General features: G+C 38.3%; 1 protein-coding gene and 1 pseudogene across 12 annotated transcripts in view; both read left to right on the forward strand.

Moving 5' to 3' along the window:
* The window catches only part of LRCH3 (leucine rich repeats and calponin homology domain containing 3), a 133,287-nt gene that overhangs the window by 76,431 nt on the left and 40,849 nt on the right, over nucleotides 1–16,007 (forward strand). For 11 of the 12 annotated variants that reach the window (XM_005670142.3, XM_005670145.3, XM_005670144.3 and 8 more), the window contains exons 8-10: nucleotides 110–230; nucleotides 3,583–3,731; nucleotides 8,609–8,685. In XM_005670142.3, the coding sequence (XP_005670199.1) occupies nucleotides 110–230; nucleotides 3,583–3,731; nucleotides 8,609–8,685 (347 nt within the window). The remainder of the gene's footprint in view (nucleotides 1–109; nucleotides 231–3,582; nucleotides 3,732–8,608; nucleotides 8,686–16,007) is intronic. The other variant, XM_013982361.2, reaches the window with a different exon arrangement.
* On the forward strand, nucleotides 12,820–13,789 carry LOC102165449 (annotated as a pseudogene).

Here is a 16,007-nt window from a genome sequence, read left to right on the forward strand (position 1 = left end):
TTTTTTTTTAAAATATAAATTCTAATGAATTTATGTTGTATTTATGTGTTAAATACTGTTGTCTAAAATATGAAATCATTTATTTTAATGTTTCTGCTGTATTTTAAAGCCTACAGATGAATTTTCAGATCTGCCTCTTAGAGTAGCAGAAATTACTAAAGAACAAAGACTACGAAGAGAAGGCCAGTACCAGGAGAATCGCAGCAGTTTAGTAGTGACAAATGGTGGAGGTAAATGTGATTCCTGATGATCAGAGTCATTATAATCACTTTTTAAGTGGCCTTTTCACATCCACTCCCTTTGTTTGTATATCTATAGCTTCTTTACCTCTTCTTTTTTTGGTTTTTTAGGGTTGCACCTGCAGCATATGGAAGTTCCTGGGCTAGGGGTCAAAAGGAGCTTCAGCTTCCAGCCTGTACCATAGCCACAACAACATGGTATCCACGCTGTATCTCTGACCTACACCACAGCTCACAGCAACACCGGATCCTTAACCCACTGAGCTGGGGCCAGGAATCGAACCCATGTCCTCATAGATACTAGTTGGGTTTGTTACCACTGAGCCACGACGGGAATGCCTTCACCTCTTCTTTTAAAGACCTCCCTCCTTTTCTCATATGATTAAAAAAAAATTTGTTTTCTATTAAGATTAAATTTAAATTTCTCTGTTTTAAGCCTTGCAGTTAAAATACAGTATTTTTTCTTATTTTAACTTTTGGAAGAAACTTTACTAAAGACAGTTTACTTGGGATAGATCTTTGTTAATCTTGATTTAACCATGAACTTCTTTTGACGTAGTATTTTCTTTTTAAAGATTCCCTGTGTGGTTATCATTTGATCTCTTTCAGGAATTCAGTGCATTTCTTGATTTCTACCTTTTCTTCTGGAATTGTGCTCTTCAAGGGCATTTAAATCCAAGTTTTCCTTATTCTGGTATTTTAAATTTTGTAATTTAAATTTAAAAATTTTTTTAAATTTATGATTGTTTTTATAATTCATTAACAGAAAAGAGTACTCTTCTACTTTCTTGAGTTTCTGAGGCAGATTCTTGATTTTAGCATCCATTCAACATTGCTTTAGTTTGAATTATCAAATCCTAATGTCTAAATTTTAACAGCCAGCTGCAAGGGAGAAATGACTTTGATTTTCTAGAAATCTATTATATTATCTAAGAAGGGCTTTTATCTCTGAATGATGATTTCAATTAAGTGGTGTGCTCTCTTTTTTTCCCTTAACTATCTTTTTTTTTTTTTTTTTTGGTCTTTTTTTGCCTTTTTCTAGGGCCGCACCTGCGGCATATGGAGGTTCCCAGGCTAGGGGTCTAATCAAAGCTGTAGCTGACAGCCTACCCACAGCCACAGCAACATGAGATCCGAGCCACTTCTGCGACCCACACCACACTCATGGCAATGCCAGATCCTTAACCTACTGAGCAAGGCCAGGGATCGAACCCGCAACCTCATGGTTCCTAGTTGGATTCGTTAACCACTGAGCCATGACAGGAACTCCTCCCTTAACCATCTTATATTCTTTTTTTACTGCCATCACTTACCATTTCGTTATAATCTTTCTTTCATATGAGATATCTTTCCTATTAGTTCATTGCAGACTTACAATAATGTCTAGATCTTTGCTGTCTAGTATGGTTAGCCACATGTGGTTATTGAGCATTTGAAATGTGGCTTTTCTGACTTAAGCTGTACTATATGTGTAAAACACATACCAGATTTTGAGGCCTTTGCATGAGAAAAAAAATGTAAAATATCAGTAATACTTCACATTGATTATATGTTGTAATGATAATATTTTAGATACATTGAACAAAATATATTATTAAAATTAATGTCACCTTGGAGTTTCCATTGTGGCGCAGTGGAAACGAATCTGACTAGGAACCATGAGGTTTCAGGTTCGATCCCTGACCTCGCTCAGTTGGTTGTTGTGGCTGTGGTATAGACTGGCAGCTGTAGCTCTCGTTTGTTTGACCCCTCGCCTGGGAACCTCCGTATGCTGCAGGTGCAGCCCTAAAAAAAGCAACAACAACAAAAAAAATTAATGTCACCTTTTCTTTTGACTTTTTTATGTGACTACTAGATAATTTAAAATTCCATATGTGGTTTACCTTTGTTGCTTACATTCTGTTTCTTTTGGACAACACTGGTCTAGATAGTATGAAAAACCGATGTTGCTTTCTTGAGAAATATTTATAGAATGAACCATTTGTTTAGTCACACAAGTTGTAGCATTTATGTACCTGGTTTCTAATGTGGGTGTAGACTTAAAGCCTTTTTATCCTTTTATCTATTTATATAACTATAATAACTTAGTTCATTTTTGTATTCACTGCAGTTATGAATTATTTAGAAATGATTGACTCAGAAAACTAAATTGAGAAATAGATCGCCTCAAATTCACTGTTCCCAACAACAGCAACTTTTAGGCAGTCTGTAAACCACCAGGTAGTAATGACTGGGAGTTAATACATTTCTGGGGAAACTGTCTAATTGTAAGATATTTTTCTCCTAGTGTGCCATTTTAACTGACTTTTTAAAGTAGTTACTTTTTAAACTTAAAAAAAATAATAGAGCACCTCCAAACATATTAGGAGAAATAATGATGACTCTATCTTATTTATATGCTTTTCCTCACCCCTGAGCATTTTGAGAAGTAAAAATTCCTCAGATGATTCCTTTCCATCCACAAACTGCTACAAAACATCTGTAACACTGACCTCTAGAAAGTAATTTTCTAAATAAGAAAATCTTTGTTCTAGTTATAGACACCAGTTACAGGAAGGGAAACAGTCATTAGTATCTACTTCTTTATCACCAAGTCTGCTATCCTTTCACTTTTCTTTTTTTTACTATTATTTTTTTGTCTTTTTGTCTTTTTAGGTCTGCACCCACAGCACATGGAGGTTCCCAGGCTAGGGGTTGAATTGAAGTCGTAGCTGCTGGCCTACCCAACAGCCATAGCAACGCTGGATCTGAGCCATCTGTGACCTACACCACAGGTCACCGCAACACTGGATCCTTAACCCACTGAGCGAGGTCAGGGATCGAACCCACAACCTCATGATTACTAGTCGGGTTTGTTAACCACTGTGCCATGACAGGAACTCCCTCCTTTCACTTTTATATTGAGTTGATTGTGTTAGGTTTTCTGCCTCCCAAGTCCTTGAAGAAATATGATTAAGTCCCAAACCTAAAACATGCAAAAAAAAAAAACCCTAAAAGAAGGTGTAGCTTAAGATGTTAGAAAAATTATTCTTCCTCTCTGTCTCACAAATAAAGTAGTCAGGAGCTATCCAAAAAAATAAAGAAATTTTAGAGGTCTCTGTTTCAATAATTATCATCAATTACTGCATTCTTTATAGTGAATTAGGACTAAGATTTTTTTCTTTAGCCTATCTTTGCAAGTGGCTATGGACTAAATAATAAAGACTTACGTAATTTAAACTTTTCATTCCTCTCACTTTCAAAATAGAGGGTGTTAGAGAAAAAGAAAGAATGGAATTTAATGTCTTTTGTTGGCTACCTAATTTGAATGTTTTTTTCTGGTTTGTATGTCTTGTATGGACAGTGGAACATGATCTGGATCAGATTGACTACATTGACAGCTGTACTGCAGAGGAAGAAGAGGATGAGGTGAGACCACCCAAGGGCTTGGACTCAGACAGCCTCAGTTCACAGTTTATGGCATATATTGAACAACGGAGAATCTCTCATGAGGTAGTACACACATTTAAGCCTAAATATGTTATTATCCTCCATTAAAAAATACTTTATGGCAGTATAAATTTCTGTCATATCAGTGATTTGTTAGTTTAGGCATAATTATTTGTTTTATTATATTTAGTTTCAATTTTATTACTGAGTTTTTCAGATTTATTTTAAAAATCTGACAATAGTCTCAAGTAGAGTTTAGGTTTATTTTCCAAATAAAAAGACATTTTAGAATTTTGAAAAAGAAGCAAAAGAAGTCCTAAGAGTATCCTATACCTTTGAAAAAAAATACAAAGGAATATGATGCTTTTTATTATTGTTCTTACTGCTTTTTTATTGTTATTAACTGGTAAATCATAGTTTGATCAGTAATTAAGAATTGAACAAAACCGCTGACTTTTGGAGCAACATACACATTTAACCATAGAATTTTTATGATGAGCTTAATTACATTGGCGCCTTTGTGCTAAGTTACACAGAATATAAATTGTTTGCCATTAAAATTCTTGGGTGTCTCTTATAGTGGAGTATTGAGTTGCCTCAGAAAACAAATGAGCATTCAGCCCACTGCAAAATCTCTGCCAATTCCCCAGGGGTCTCAAGTAGAAATAGCATTCTTCAGTGTATCTAGTCAGCATAATAAATAGCTCCACTTTAGTGTGTGTGATGTTAATGTCTGGAGTTGGTCCCAGCCTCTGAGCAGGGGTTATTTGAGAAACACTTGGGGCCTTTTTGGAGAATGATGTATTTAGTCCTTTAGAAATAGGGAACAGTCACTTCAAGTGGAACTTGTTATAGAGTGTTATTATCATTCCTTAAAAAACAAAAAACAAAACAGAAAACCCTGGTTTTCCTGTCTGAAGGCTTTTGAACACAGTGTTTTTTTTTTGTTGGTGGTGGTGTTCAGAAGACACTCTTGTATTTAAAGTTGGGTAAAGTTATAGATAGTAGTCAGTCCCCCACCTTATCCACGAGGGAAGCATTCCAAGATCCCAGTGGATACGTGAAACCATGGATGGTACTCAGCCTTATATGTACTTTGTTTTCTCCTATGCAGATGTACTGATGACAAAGTTTAATTTATAAATCAGGCACATTAAGAGATTAAGAACGATAACTACGAATTAAATAGAATTACAACAATATACCATATATGTGAATGTGTTATGTCAGAATATCTTACTGTACAAATTTTTTCTTTTCTTTTTTTTTTTGCCATTTCTTGGGCCGCTCTCGCGGCATATGGAGGTTCCCAGGCTAGGGGTCTAATCGGAGCTGTAGCCACTGGTCTACGCCAGGGCCACAGCAACGCGGGATCCAAGCCGAGTCTGCACCTACACCACAGCTCATGGCAACGCCAGATCGTTAACCCACTGAGCAAGGGCTGGGATTGAACCTGCGACCTCATGGTTCCTAGTTGGATTCGTTAACCACTGCGCCACGATGGGAACTCCCCCCGCCCCCCCCCCCCCCTTTTTTTTTACTGTACAAATTTAATGCCTTTTCCATCTTAACTAAACATTTATCACACATATGGCTGGACCTTTTGCCATTTGAGGTGTAACAGCAAAACTAGCATGAATGTATTTTTCCTTCTTCACAATTTCACAGAAGACTTGTTCTTACTATAGATTTTACCTCAGCATATGGTTTTTTTTTCATTTCCTTTAAATTCAAGAATTTTCACCTTTTGCTTAAAGGAATCACTTTCTGGCTTCTTTTTGACATATTCGATTGCCTGCATCACTGCTCTTGTGCTCTGGGGTCATCATTAAGTAAAATAGTGTGACTTGAACACAAGTACTGTGATACCTTGACAGTCCATCTGATAACCTAGACTAACATAGTAGCTACTAACTAACATGCAGAATACACTGGACAAAGGGGTGATTCACATCCCAGGTGGGACAGAGCAGGATAGCATGAGATTTCATCATAGTGCCCAGAATTGCATACAATTTTAAACTTGTGAATTGTTTGGGAGTTCCCCTGTGGCTCAGCAGTAACAAACACGACTATTGTTCACGAGGAGGCAGGTTCGGTCCCTGGCCTTTCTCAGTGGGTTAAAGATCCGGCCTTGCCATGAGCTATGGTTTAGGTTGAAGCCATGACTTGGATCACACGTGGCTGTGGCGTAGGCCAGCATCTGCAGCTCCCATTCAACCCCTAGCCTGGGAACTTCCATGTGCCACGTCTGCAGCCCTAAAAAAACCCCAAAACTTATGAGTTGTTTATTTCTGAAATTTTCTGTTTAATATTTTTGGACCATCATTGACTCTAGGTGACTAAAACCTTGAAAAGTAAAACCAGGGAGTTCCCATCATGGCTCAGTGGTAATGAACCAGACTAGTATCCATGAGGACACGGGTTCCATCGCAGGCCTTGCTTAGTGGGTTAAGGATCCAGCATTGCTGCGAGCTGCTGTGTAGGTGGCAGATGCGGCTCAGATCCAACGTTGCTGTGGCTGTGGTGTAGCCATAAGCTACAGCTCCAATTCAGTCCCTAGCCTGGGAACTTGCACCTGCAGCCCTAAAAAGACCAAAAAGGAAAGGAAAGGAAAGGAAGAAGAAGGAAGAAAAAATAAAAACAGCAAATAAAGTGGACTACTGTGAATCAAAGTCTTGCAGCCTACAGATAGCTGTGTATACCAGTGATTAATGAAACTACTTGTGGTTCAGGCTCTTAGCATTTCTGCTAAAGCAAAGAGCATTTACTTTGCAATAAAATTTAAGTTAACGTTGCACTTTATAATCTTAAAGGGAGTCCTTTTTCTTGTGGTCTTTCTCTTTGACCATTTTATGGTTAATTAGGCTATGTAGATGAGGTATTTCTACTAAAAGTGAAAATGCCTTTTAGGAGGTCACTGCTGGCCTATGGGTTAAGGATTTACCATTGTCACTGCTGTAGCCCAGGTTCGATCCCTGGCCTGGGAACACCACCATGGGCATGGCCAAAAATAAAAATTAAAAGAAAAAAAGAAAGAAAATACCTGTTATACTACTGGTGAAAAATTGTAGTAGCATTTCTTTAATCCATTATAATGGCTATTTTGTGATTTTTTCTTAATTTCATCAACCTATAATGTATAGTAATCTTTGTGATTCTGTCATAAGGCTCTTTATGACTTTTGCATCATAAGACTTTCTAAAGCTTGGAGTTCCCGTCGTTGCGCAGTGGTTAATGAATCCGACTAGGAACCATGAGGTTGTGGGTTCAATCCCTGGCCTTGCTCAGTGGGTTAAGGATCCAGCATTGCCGTGAGCTGTGATGTAGGTTGCAGATGCGGCTCGGATCCCGAGTTGCTCTAGCTATGGTGTAGGCCGGTGGCTACGGCTCCAATTGGACCCCTAGCCTGGGAACCTCCATATGCCGCAGGAGCGGCCCAAGAAATGGCAAAAAGACAAAAAGACAAAAAAAAAAAAAAGACTTTCTAAACCTTGACATCTATAAAAATAAGATGAAGCAGTGTTATTTTATGTGGTTTACTAACCAGTGAAGAAATTTTTTTTATATTCTTGAATACTGTCTAAACATGTGTTGTTTAAAACTATGAGGTTTTAAACACTCTGCTATTTAATTTTATTCTAATACCTGCCACACACATGGAAATAATTGTGATAAAAAAATAGGGTATGACATATTTATAGAATATGACATATTTTCTTTCACTTATTTTTTGGCTACGACCATGGCATGATAAAGCTCCATGGCAGGGTTTCAAACATCACCAGCTTGGACCAGAGCTGTGATCCAAGCCACAGCAGTGACAACACTGGACTCTTACCCCTCTGTGTCACCAGTGAACTTCTATATTTTTAAAATGAAACCATTGGTACATTCATTTCACCATGAAAACTTCATGTACCTCTTGCAATAATTTTAAGTAGCAGTTCCTGCTTTGGCACAGTGTGTTAAGATCCAAATGCAGCAGCTTGGGTTGTTGCAGTGGCGCATGGTAGCTCCCCAGCCCTGCACAGTGCGATAAAGGATCTGGCTTTGTTGTAGCTACAGCATAGGCCACAGCAGGAGCTGGATTCAGCCCCTGGCCTGGGAACTTGAATATCCTGTGGGTGCTGCCATAAAATCATCATCATCATCATAATAGTAAGTTTAGGTAATTTCAGTATCGTAAAATCAGGGTGATAAGTCACTGATGTTAACATACTAGGAGAGATTTTTGTTTATTTAAAGAGTCAGGAGAGATGCAAACTGTTGCCTTTGAAATGGATAAGCAATGAGATCCTGCTGTATAGCACTGGGAACTATATCTAGCCACTTATGATGGAGAATGATAATGTGAGAAAAAGAATGTATACATGTATGTGTGAATGTGTACATGTATGTATACATGTAGAAAATTGACAGAACACTGTAAACCAGCTATGATGGAAAAAATAAAAGTCATTTAAAAAAAAATTTTAAAAAGAGTCAGGAGTTCCCACTGTGGTACAACAGGAACGGTGATGTCTCTGCAATACCAGGTTTAATCCCTTGCCCAGTGCAGTGGGTTAAAGGATCCAACATTGCCACAGCTGTGATGTAGGTCACAACTACACCTTGGATCTGATCCCTGGCCTGGGAAAGTCATATTTGCTGAAATTAGAATACTTATTCTCTCATCAAGATTCTTAAATTAGAGGTCATACAGTACAAAATTCCATCTACAACAGGAATTCCTATCAACCCATGATGGGAACTCCAAGCCTAAATGCTTTTAAATGTGATTCAATTTTATGGTGATAGGTCTGGATTTTGAAGATTTTGCTAAAATATTTTTTAGTGTAATGTACAGATCCCCAAATGCCAACTTGAATGTGAATTGTGTAAGTACAGTTTTCTGGATTCATGTGTTAAATTGAACTATTTTTCTTTTTATGGCCTAGGGTTCACCAGTAAAGCCAGTGCCCATGAGGGAGTTTCAAAAATCAGAAGACATGAGAAGATATTCACATCAAAGCAGGTTTGAAAAATGAATTCTACTCATTTATTTCTGTCTTAAACTCAATAACAAGAGCATGAAATGATTTCAGTTTTGTGTAGATGTATGTGTAATGGAGATGTTTAGATACTGTTTGTTTTTTTTTTTTAATTTATTTTTATTTATTTATTTTTTTGTCTTTTTGGCTGCACCCGCGGCATAGGGAGGTTCCCAGGCTAGGGGTCTAATCGGAGCTGTAGCTGCTGGCCTGCACCACAGCCACAGCAACGCCAGAACCGAGCCGTGTCTGCGACCTACACCACAGCTCATGGCAACGCTGGATCCTTATTAACCCACTGAGCAAGGCCAGGGATTGAACCCACAACCTCATGGTTCTTAGTTGGATTCGTTTCTGCTGCGCCATGACGGGACTCCAGATACTATGTGTTTTAAATACAGTTTATTTAGAGCTAAATGAAAAGTGCTTTAGTCCTCATGTAATAGAAAAAGAAGTGAAATTGATTTATTGATTCTAAATTCAGATCACTTAAACCATTACCTGTATAATTATTTGACTTGAAGGTACTTAATAGCAATGAGATTTTATGGTGATATGTCTGGATTTATGTATAAAGAGGGCTAAATGAATTTCAGAAGTCCTGAAATTTTTTTGCTTAAACTTTTGATTAGATAATAGCGATAAAACAGAGACAGCAGTATATCCCTCATTCCTCTCAATTGAAGTGATCTTTTATTTACAATTAGTGCCTCACAGACTATTTCTAAAATTAGCTTCTTGGAGTTCCCATTGTGGCTTGGTGGCAACAAACCTGACTAATATCCGTGAGAATGTGGGTTTGATTCCTGGCCCCTCTCAGTGGATTAAGGCTTCAGCATTGCCATAAGCTGCAGAGTACGTTGCAGACAGGGCTCAGATCTGGCATTGCTGTGGCTGTGGCGTACGCTGGCAGCAGCAGCTCGGATTCTTCCCCTAGCCTGGGAACTTCCATGTGCTGCAGGTGTAGCCCTTAAAAAAAAAAGAAAAAAAAAAAAGGTGCTGCTTTTTTTTTTCTTTTTCAAGAGTACTACTTACTCTTTAATTCCAAAAAAATTTCTTACCATAAACTGTATCACAATAGTTGAAAAATTCCTAGCCTTCCTTTTTTTTTTTTTGCTTCCTTTCTGTTTTTATGAAGTCTTAAAACAATAGACTCGATATGCCTTTTCTTAAACAACAGTAAATTTGCTATGTAGAAAGTTTCATACATAGTTATTCTCTTAAACTTGCCAAGATATTAAAGTTGTTTAGATGCATCTATTGACAGGCCTGGAGCAGTTACTTTCTGCTGCTTCCACTACAGATTCAAGAAAAAAGTGTTGTAGCGCTTTCTGTCTGTCTGATTGTGGTAGCCCAAATTGAATGTGGGAATACAGGAAATAAAAATTTTGTTTTCTTTTTCAGGCTGCACCCACAGCATATGGAAGTTCCTAGGCTAGGGGCTGAATCGAAGCAACAGCTGCCGGCCTACACCACAGCCACAGCAACTCAGGATCCAAGCTGTGCCTGCAACCTACACCACAGCTCACTGCAGTGCCAGATCCCCGACCCACTGAGCAAGGCCAGGGGTGGAACCTGCATCCTCTTGGATCCTAGTCAGGTTCATTACCACTGAACCATGACAGGAACTTCCAAGGAAAAATATTTTGCAACTCACAAATAACCTTGTGAACAGTAAAAGCCCGCTTTAGTGCAAAGATGAATTTGGGTTTATAAGAAAAGTATTGTAAAATTATTCCCTTACACCCTTGATGTCTGATTGATTCCACTTGTAAAAGCTTAAAGATTAAGTCTAAAGGTAAGCCAGTGATTTTTAAAAAATTGTTTAGGAAACCGAGATGTAGGTGGATAAAGAAAATGTGGGGAGAGTGAAGAAAGAAATCTCACAACTTAAACTTTGCAGTTAGCTCATGGCAATTTATTTACATTTCGCATCTCTGAAATTTATCTCAAAATGGCTTTTTAGTTGCCATGTGTACTTATACTGAAGGTGTGGTTTTTTGAGATTGTAATTTCATGCAGAGATTTCTTGTTACATTTTCCCTTATTGGCATTATCTTTTGTGTCTTACTCCTGTATCCATCATAACTAAAGCTCAAGATATAGTACATACCCTCAAAGTGAAAGCCAGATTTTTGCGCAGTTACCTTTATGTATTAATTTTCTAATGTTTATGTACCAAATCACCACAAATGTAGTGGCTTAAAACATGTAGTGATTACATTACAGTTCTCTGGGATAGAAGTCTGGGAAGGCTTGCATTGGTTCTCTCTTTAAGGCTTCACAAGGCTGAAGTCAAAATGTTGCCTGGCCTGGGATCTTATCTGGAGACCCTAGGGGAGAATCCACTTTCAGGCTCAGACAGGTTGCTGACAGAATTCATTTCATTGAGTTATAGACTGAGGTCCCCATATCTTGTTGGCTCTCAGCTGGGAGTCATTTTCAGCATCTAGAGTTCACTACATTCCTTGGTTCTTGGCTCCCTCCATCTCAAGCCAGCAGTGGCAGGCCAGATCAAATCCTTCTCACATTTTGGAACTCTGATTTGCCTTTCTGCCACATCTCACAACCTGTCTTGCCTTCCTCTTCTGGTTTCAAGAACCTGTATGATTATAATTAGGGCTACCTGGATAATCTTATTTTAAAGTCAACCAATCAATAACCTTAATTTCATCTGCGAAGTCCTTTCTGACATGTATTTACTGAAGTAACAGCAGGGGTGGAGATCATGGGGGCCAAAAGTCTGCCTATCAAGCCCTAATCCATAGTTTCTGTTTTTACTTCTCTTTAGAATCTGAGGATTCTTTATTTTCATAAAGGTACTAAAGCAATGCATTTAAAAGATTACTTTATTCAGCAGATTTGGAAAGTCTAATCTGCCACAGTGCTAGAAACTGAATCCGTGATTACTTTTAATGGGTTTTTCAAATCACTAGACCTTAATACAGTCTTTGGATAAGAACTCCATACTTTATCCCAATAACCAGTTAAGCTTTAAAAACAATACATGCTTCATTTTAGTTACATAGGTACTGTATGTCATCTATGTGCTAAGTACTTTTTTAGGTATTAGGAAATGGCTGTGAACTTCAAAGTCCTGTCTTCCTACAGGTTGCATTCAGATGGAATCTAGAAACTAGAATCTAGAAAAACAAAATCACTTAAAAATGACAGGCAACTCTTAGACTCACAAGACTTTCTGTAACCTGAGTAATGTGTTGACCGAAAAAATTGATCAGTCCTCTAGTTACAAATATTCAAAGATTCTGACTTGACAGTCACTGTTGAAAGGTGCTTACTACCTTTTTTCTCCCTATTCTCCCCTCCCCTGACCTACCATGCACATTTTTTCCCACCTACCCCTCTCAAACACACAGACAAGCACTGCCTGCCTGGGAGATAACAGAGGTGGGGGGGATACAGTAAAGTATTATAATAAGTTGGTAAGTGTTTTATGGTTATTTGCTAAGATGGATTAAATATTTTTTTTTTTTTTTTTTTTTTTTTTGCTTTTTAGGGCCGAAGTTACGGCATATGGAAGTTCCCAGGCTAGGGGTCCAATCAGAGCTATAGCTGCCAGCCTACACCACAGCCACAGCAGCCTGGGATTCGAGCTTCATCTGCGACCTACACCACAGCTCACAGCAATGCCGGTTCCTTAACCCACTGAGCAAGGCCAGGGATTGATCCCACAACCTCATGGTTCCCAGTCAGATTCGTTTCCACTGTGCCACAACGGGAACTCCTGGATTAAATAAATTTTGAAGTTAAAACTAATGAAATTATCTTTTACTTTCTGTATCAAAAATTTTTTTAACAGGCTCACTTATGATCTGGTAGGCATTTTAGTTCAGAAGAGATGATAATGTCAGGCTAGGTCCTATAAAGTTCATTGATTTCTTTTAGAAGCAGTACAAAATTAACGTTTGGGTAATACTTGGAAATTTTTAGTTTCATATCATATAGCCAAAACCAGAAAACCTGCTTATGTTAAATGTGATTTTATGAAAAAGAAAAACAGAAAGGCAGTTCAGAGTCCGCAATAGAGAGGTACAATTCTGGTTTACCCACCTCAGATAAGTTTAAGATTTAAAAGTTACCTGTATTTTTTTGAGAGGATGGTGCTACTGCCACTCATTTACACTGTATTTCTTGAGCAGTGCAACACTCTGGCTGTGTTCTAGGTCCCTTATGTCACAGAATTAATCTTTTTAATGGATGTAGACAAATGTATGTAACAAATATTTGACAGGCACTGCTTAGTGCTATGAAGAAAAATAAAGCAGGGTTAAAGAGTTAATAGAGAGCTTGAGCAGCTGCACAAGGCTATTGGAGGTCTGACAGTGGCCAGGAACAAACTAAGAGGGCAGAAATCCAGGAATGTATTCCACATAGCCAGCCAAAAAGTCTTTAAGGTTAAAAATAAAGCAAAACCAGTTACCACTAATCTTAAGAAGATAAATATTGTGAATGAAGAAAAAGTTAACAGTGAATAAAGCTTTTATAGATATACAAAAGGAACTTGAACATTTTTCAAAAGGCCTTTTCCCTAAACCTCTGCAGAAACAGCTGTTTCCTCAGCAGTGTCCTGAGAGGGAACCAGTTAAGGTTGATGAAGCTACAAGATTAATGGTTCAGTTATAATACACTGGTGATAGATCACATTCCCACAAAAGACCAATAAATTAAATGTTTTATGCAATTTTATTTATTTTTAAAAAAAGAATTAGAGTCAGAGTGAGGGGATGGTGAGAACAATTTTATGAGGGAATTATATTTTGATAGAAGCCTGAAAAAATCAAAGTATCAAGCACTCTGGCTATCTAGGGGAGAAACAGTCTAGGCAGAGAACCTGACAGACAAACATGCTTGGTATGTTCAAGGAACACTAAGGAGTGTGAACAGGCAGAACAAGTTTGGAGTGTGAGATGAGAATTAAGTTGTGCTTATGTTCTCTCTGAGTGCCTACTAGACATTCAAATGGAGTTATCAAAGTAGCCATTAGATTTAGGAGTTTGGAGTAGAGGGAAGAGAATTAGGGCTTAATACAATGAGACACCAACATCAAATGCTTTCACTGACATGTGGAATCTGAAAAAAAGGACAGACGGAACTTCTTTGCAGAACAGATGCTGACTCACAGACATTGAAAAACTTATGATCTCTGGAGGAGACAGTTTGGGGGATGGGGGATGTGCTTGGGCTGTGGGATGGAAATCCTGTGAAATTAGATTGTTGTGATCATTATAAAAATTTAAAAACATTTTTTAGTTAAAAAAATTAAAAAATAAAAATAACAGAATTTTCATGAGTACATGTTAAAAAAAAAAAAAAAAAGAGAGAGAGAGAGAGAGAGAATTAGGGCTTAAACAACCAGCAAAAGAAATTTAGGCAGGAGTGGTCATGAGGGTTGGAGGAAGAGGGTGGTATCTCAGAGGCTAAGTGAAGAGAGCATTTCAAGACAAGTAGAGAGAGAGAAACAATGTTATATGGTTGATAAGTTCGGTAAGGTGAGGACTGAAAAATAACTAGTGGAGGAGTTCCTGCTGTGGTGCAGTGGGTTAAGAACCTGAAGAAGGGCAGGTTTGATCTCGTCCTGCTGCAGTGGGTTAAAGGATCTGGCATTGCCACAGCATAGGCTGCAGCTACAGCTCAGATTCAGCCCCTGACTTGGGAACTTCCATGTATCATGGGGATGGTTATTTAAAAAAAAAAGAAAAGAAAAAAATACGCAGGTGTTCCCTTTGTGGCTCAGCGGCTTAAGAACCCGACTAGTATCCATGGGAATGCAGGTTCGATCCCTGGCTTTGCTCAATGGGTTAAGGATCTGACACTGCTGCAGCTGCAGTGCAGGTCGCAGATGCAGCTTGGATCTGGTGTGGCTGTGGCTGGCAGCTGCAGCTCCGATTCGACCCTTAGCCCATGAACTTCTGTATGCTGCAAGTGTGGCTCTTTAAAAAAACAAAAACAAAAACAACAAAAAAAAACTATTGGATTTGGACATGTAAATCCCCAAACTTGAAAAGAGCAGTTTCAGTGAAGTTTGTGAGGACAATCCAGATTGGAATGGGTTCAATAAAATGGGATGAGATGAAGTAGAAACCATAGATTTAACCAGCTTTATAAAGAGATTTGGGTGTAAAAATAGGGTACAGAAGTGGAAGTAGAAAGCAGATGTATATTAAAAGATTTTGCTTGAAAAGCTCTTTTTTTTTTTTTTTTTTTTTTTGGTCTTTTCAGGGCCACGCTCATGGCATATGGAGGTTCCCAGGCAATGCTGTATCCTTAATGCCAGGCATCAAACCTATGTCCTTATGTATACTAGTCAGATTCGTTTCCTGTGAGCCATGATGGGAACTCCCTGAAAAGCATTATTAAAACAGTGTTCAGGGAGTTCCTGCTGTGATGCAGTGTGTTAAGAATCCTACTGCAGCAGCTTAAGTTGCGTGAAAGTATGGGTTTGATCCCTGGCCCAGTACAGTGGGTTAAAGGATCTGGCATTGCTGCAGTTGCCGCATAGGTCGAAGTTTCGGCTCAGATTCAATCCCCGTCCAGAAACTTCCATATGCCATGGGTATGGCCATTAAAAAAAAGTAAGAAAACATAGTGTTCAAACCAGGGCACAGAAACCCATTTGAGATGGGTTTATATGATCCCTTCTAGGATTTGTTTTGTTTTGTTTTTCTTTTTACAGCTGCACTTGTGGCATATGGAAGTTACCCAGGCTCAGGGTAAAATCAGAGCTGTGGCTGCTAGCCACAACCACAGCCATAGCAATGCGGGATCTGAGCTACATCTTCGACCTGCACTGCAGGTTGTGGCAACACTGGGTCCTAAACCCACTAAGTGAGGCTAGGGGTTGAACCCATATCCTCAGGGACACTATGCCAGGTTCTTAAACCTCAACGGGAACTTGTTTTCTTTTTTTAGTGTAATTTCTCTATAGATGGCCAATAAAAGCTGTAGGAAGTGTTAACAATGAAATTAGTAATTTGGGGACAAATTACACAGTTCATATCAGTTATTCTAAATATGTAATCATTAGAATGTGTTTTTATTGTGTTTATTGTGTGCAATATTTTATTTAATCCTCATAACATCTCATTGAGGTAGGAACAGTTATCCTAATTTTATAAATGAGGAAGCTGAGGTTTAGAGAAGTGAACACTAGGTTTCCTAGTTCATTGAATTAGGCCAGATCATGGAGAGACTGTCTTAGTTTACAGGAATATATAAAAATGATGATAAATTTTTCCCAAAGCAAATATTAGGCAATGCAGACTAGGTAAATAAGCTGAGGATGTAC

The sequence above is a fragment of the Sus scrofa genome, chromosome 13 (genome assembly GCF_000003025.6).
Source record: "Sus scrofa isolate TJ Tabasco breed Duroc chromosome 13, Sscrofa11.1, whole genome shotgun sequence".
Lineage (NCBI taxonomy): Eukaryota > Metazoa > Chordata > Mammalia > Artiodactyla > Suidae > Sus > Sus scrofa.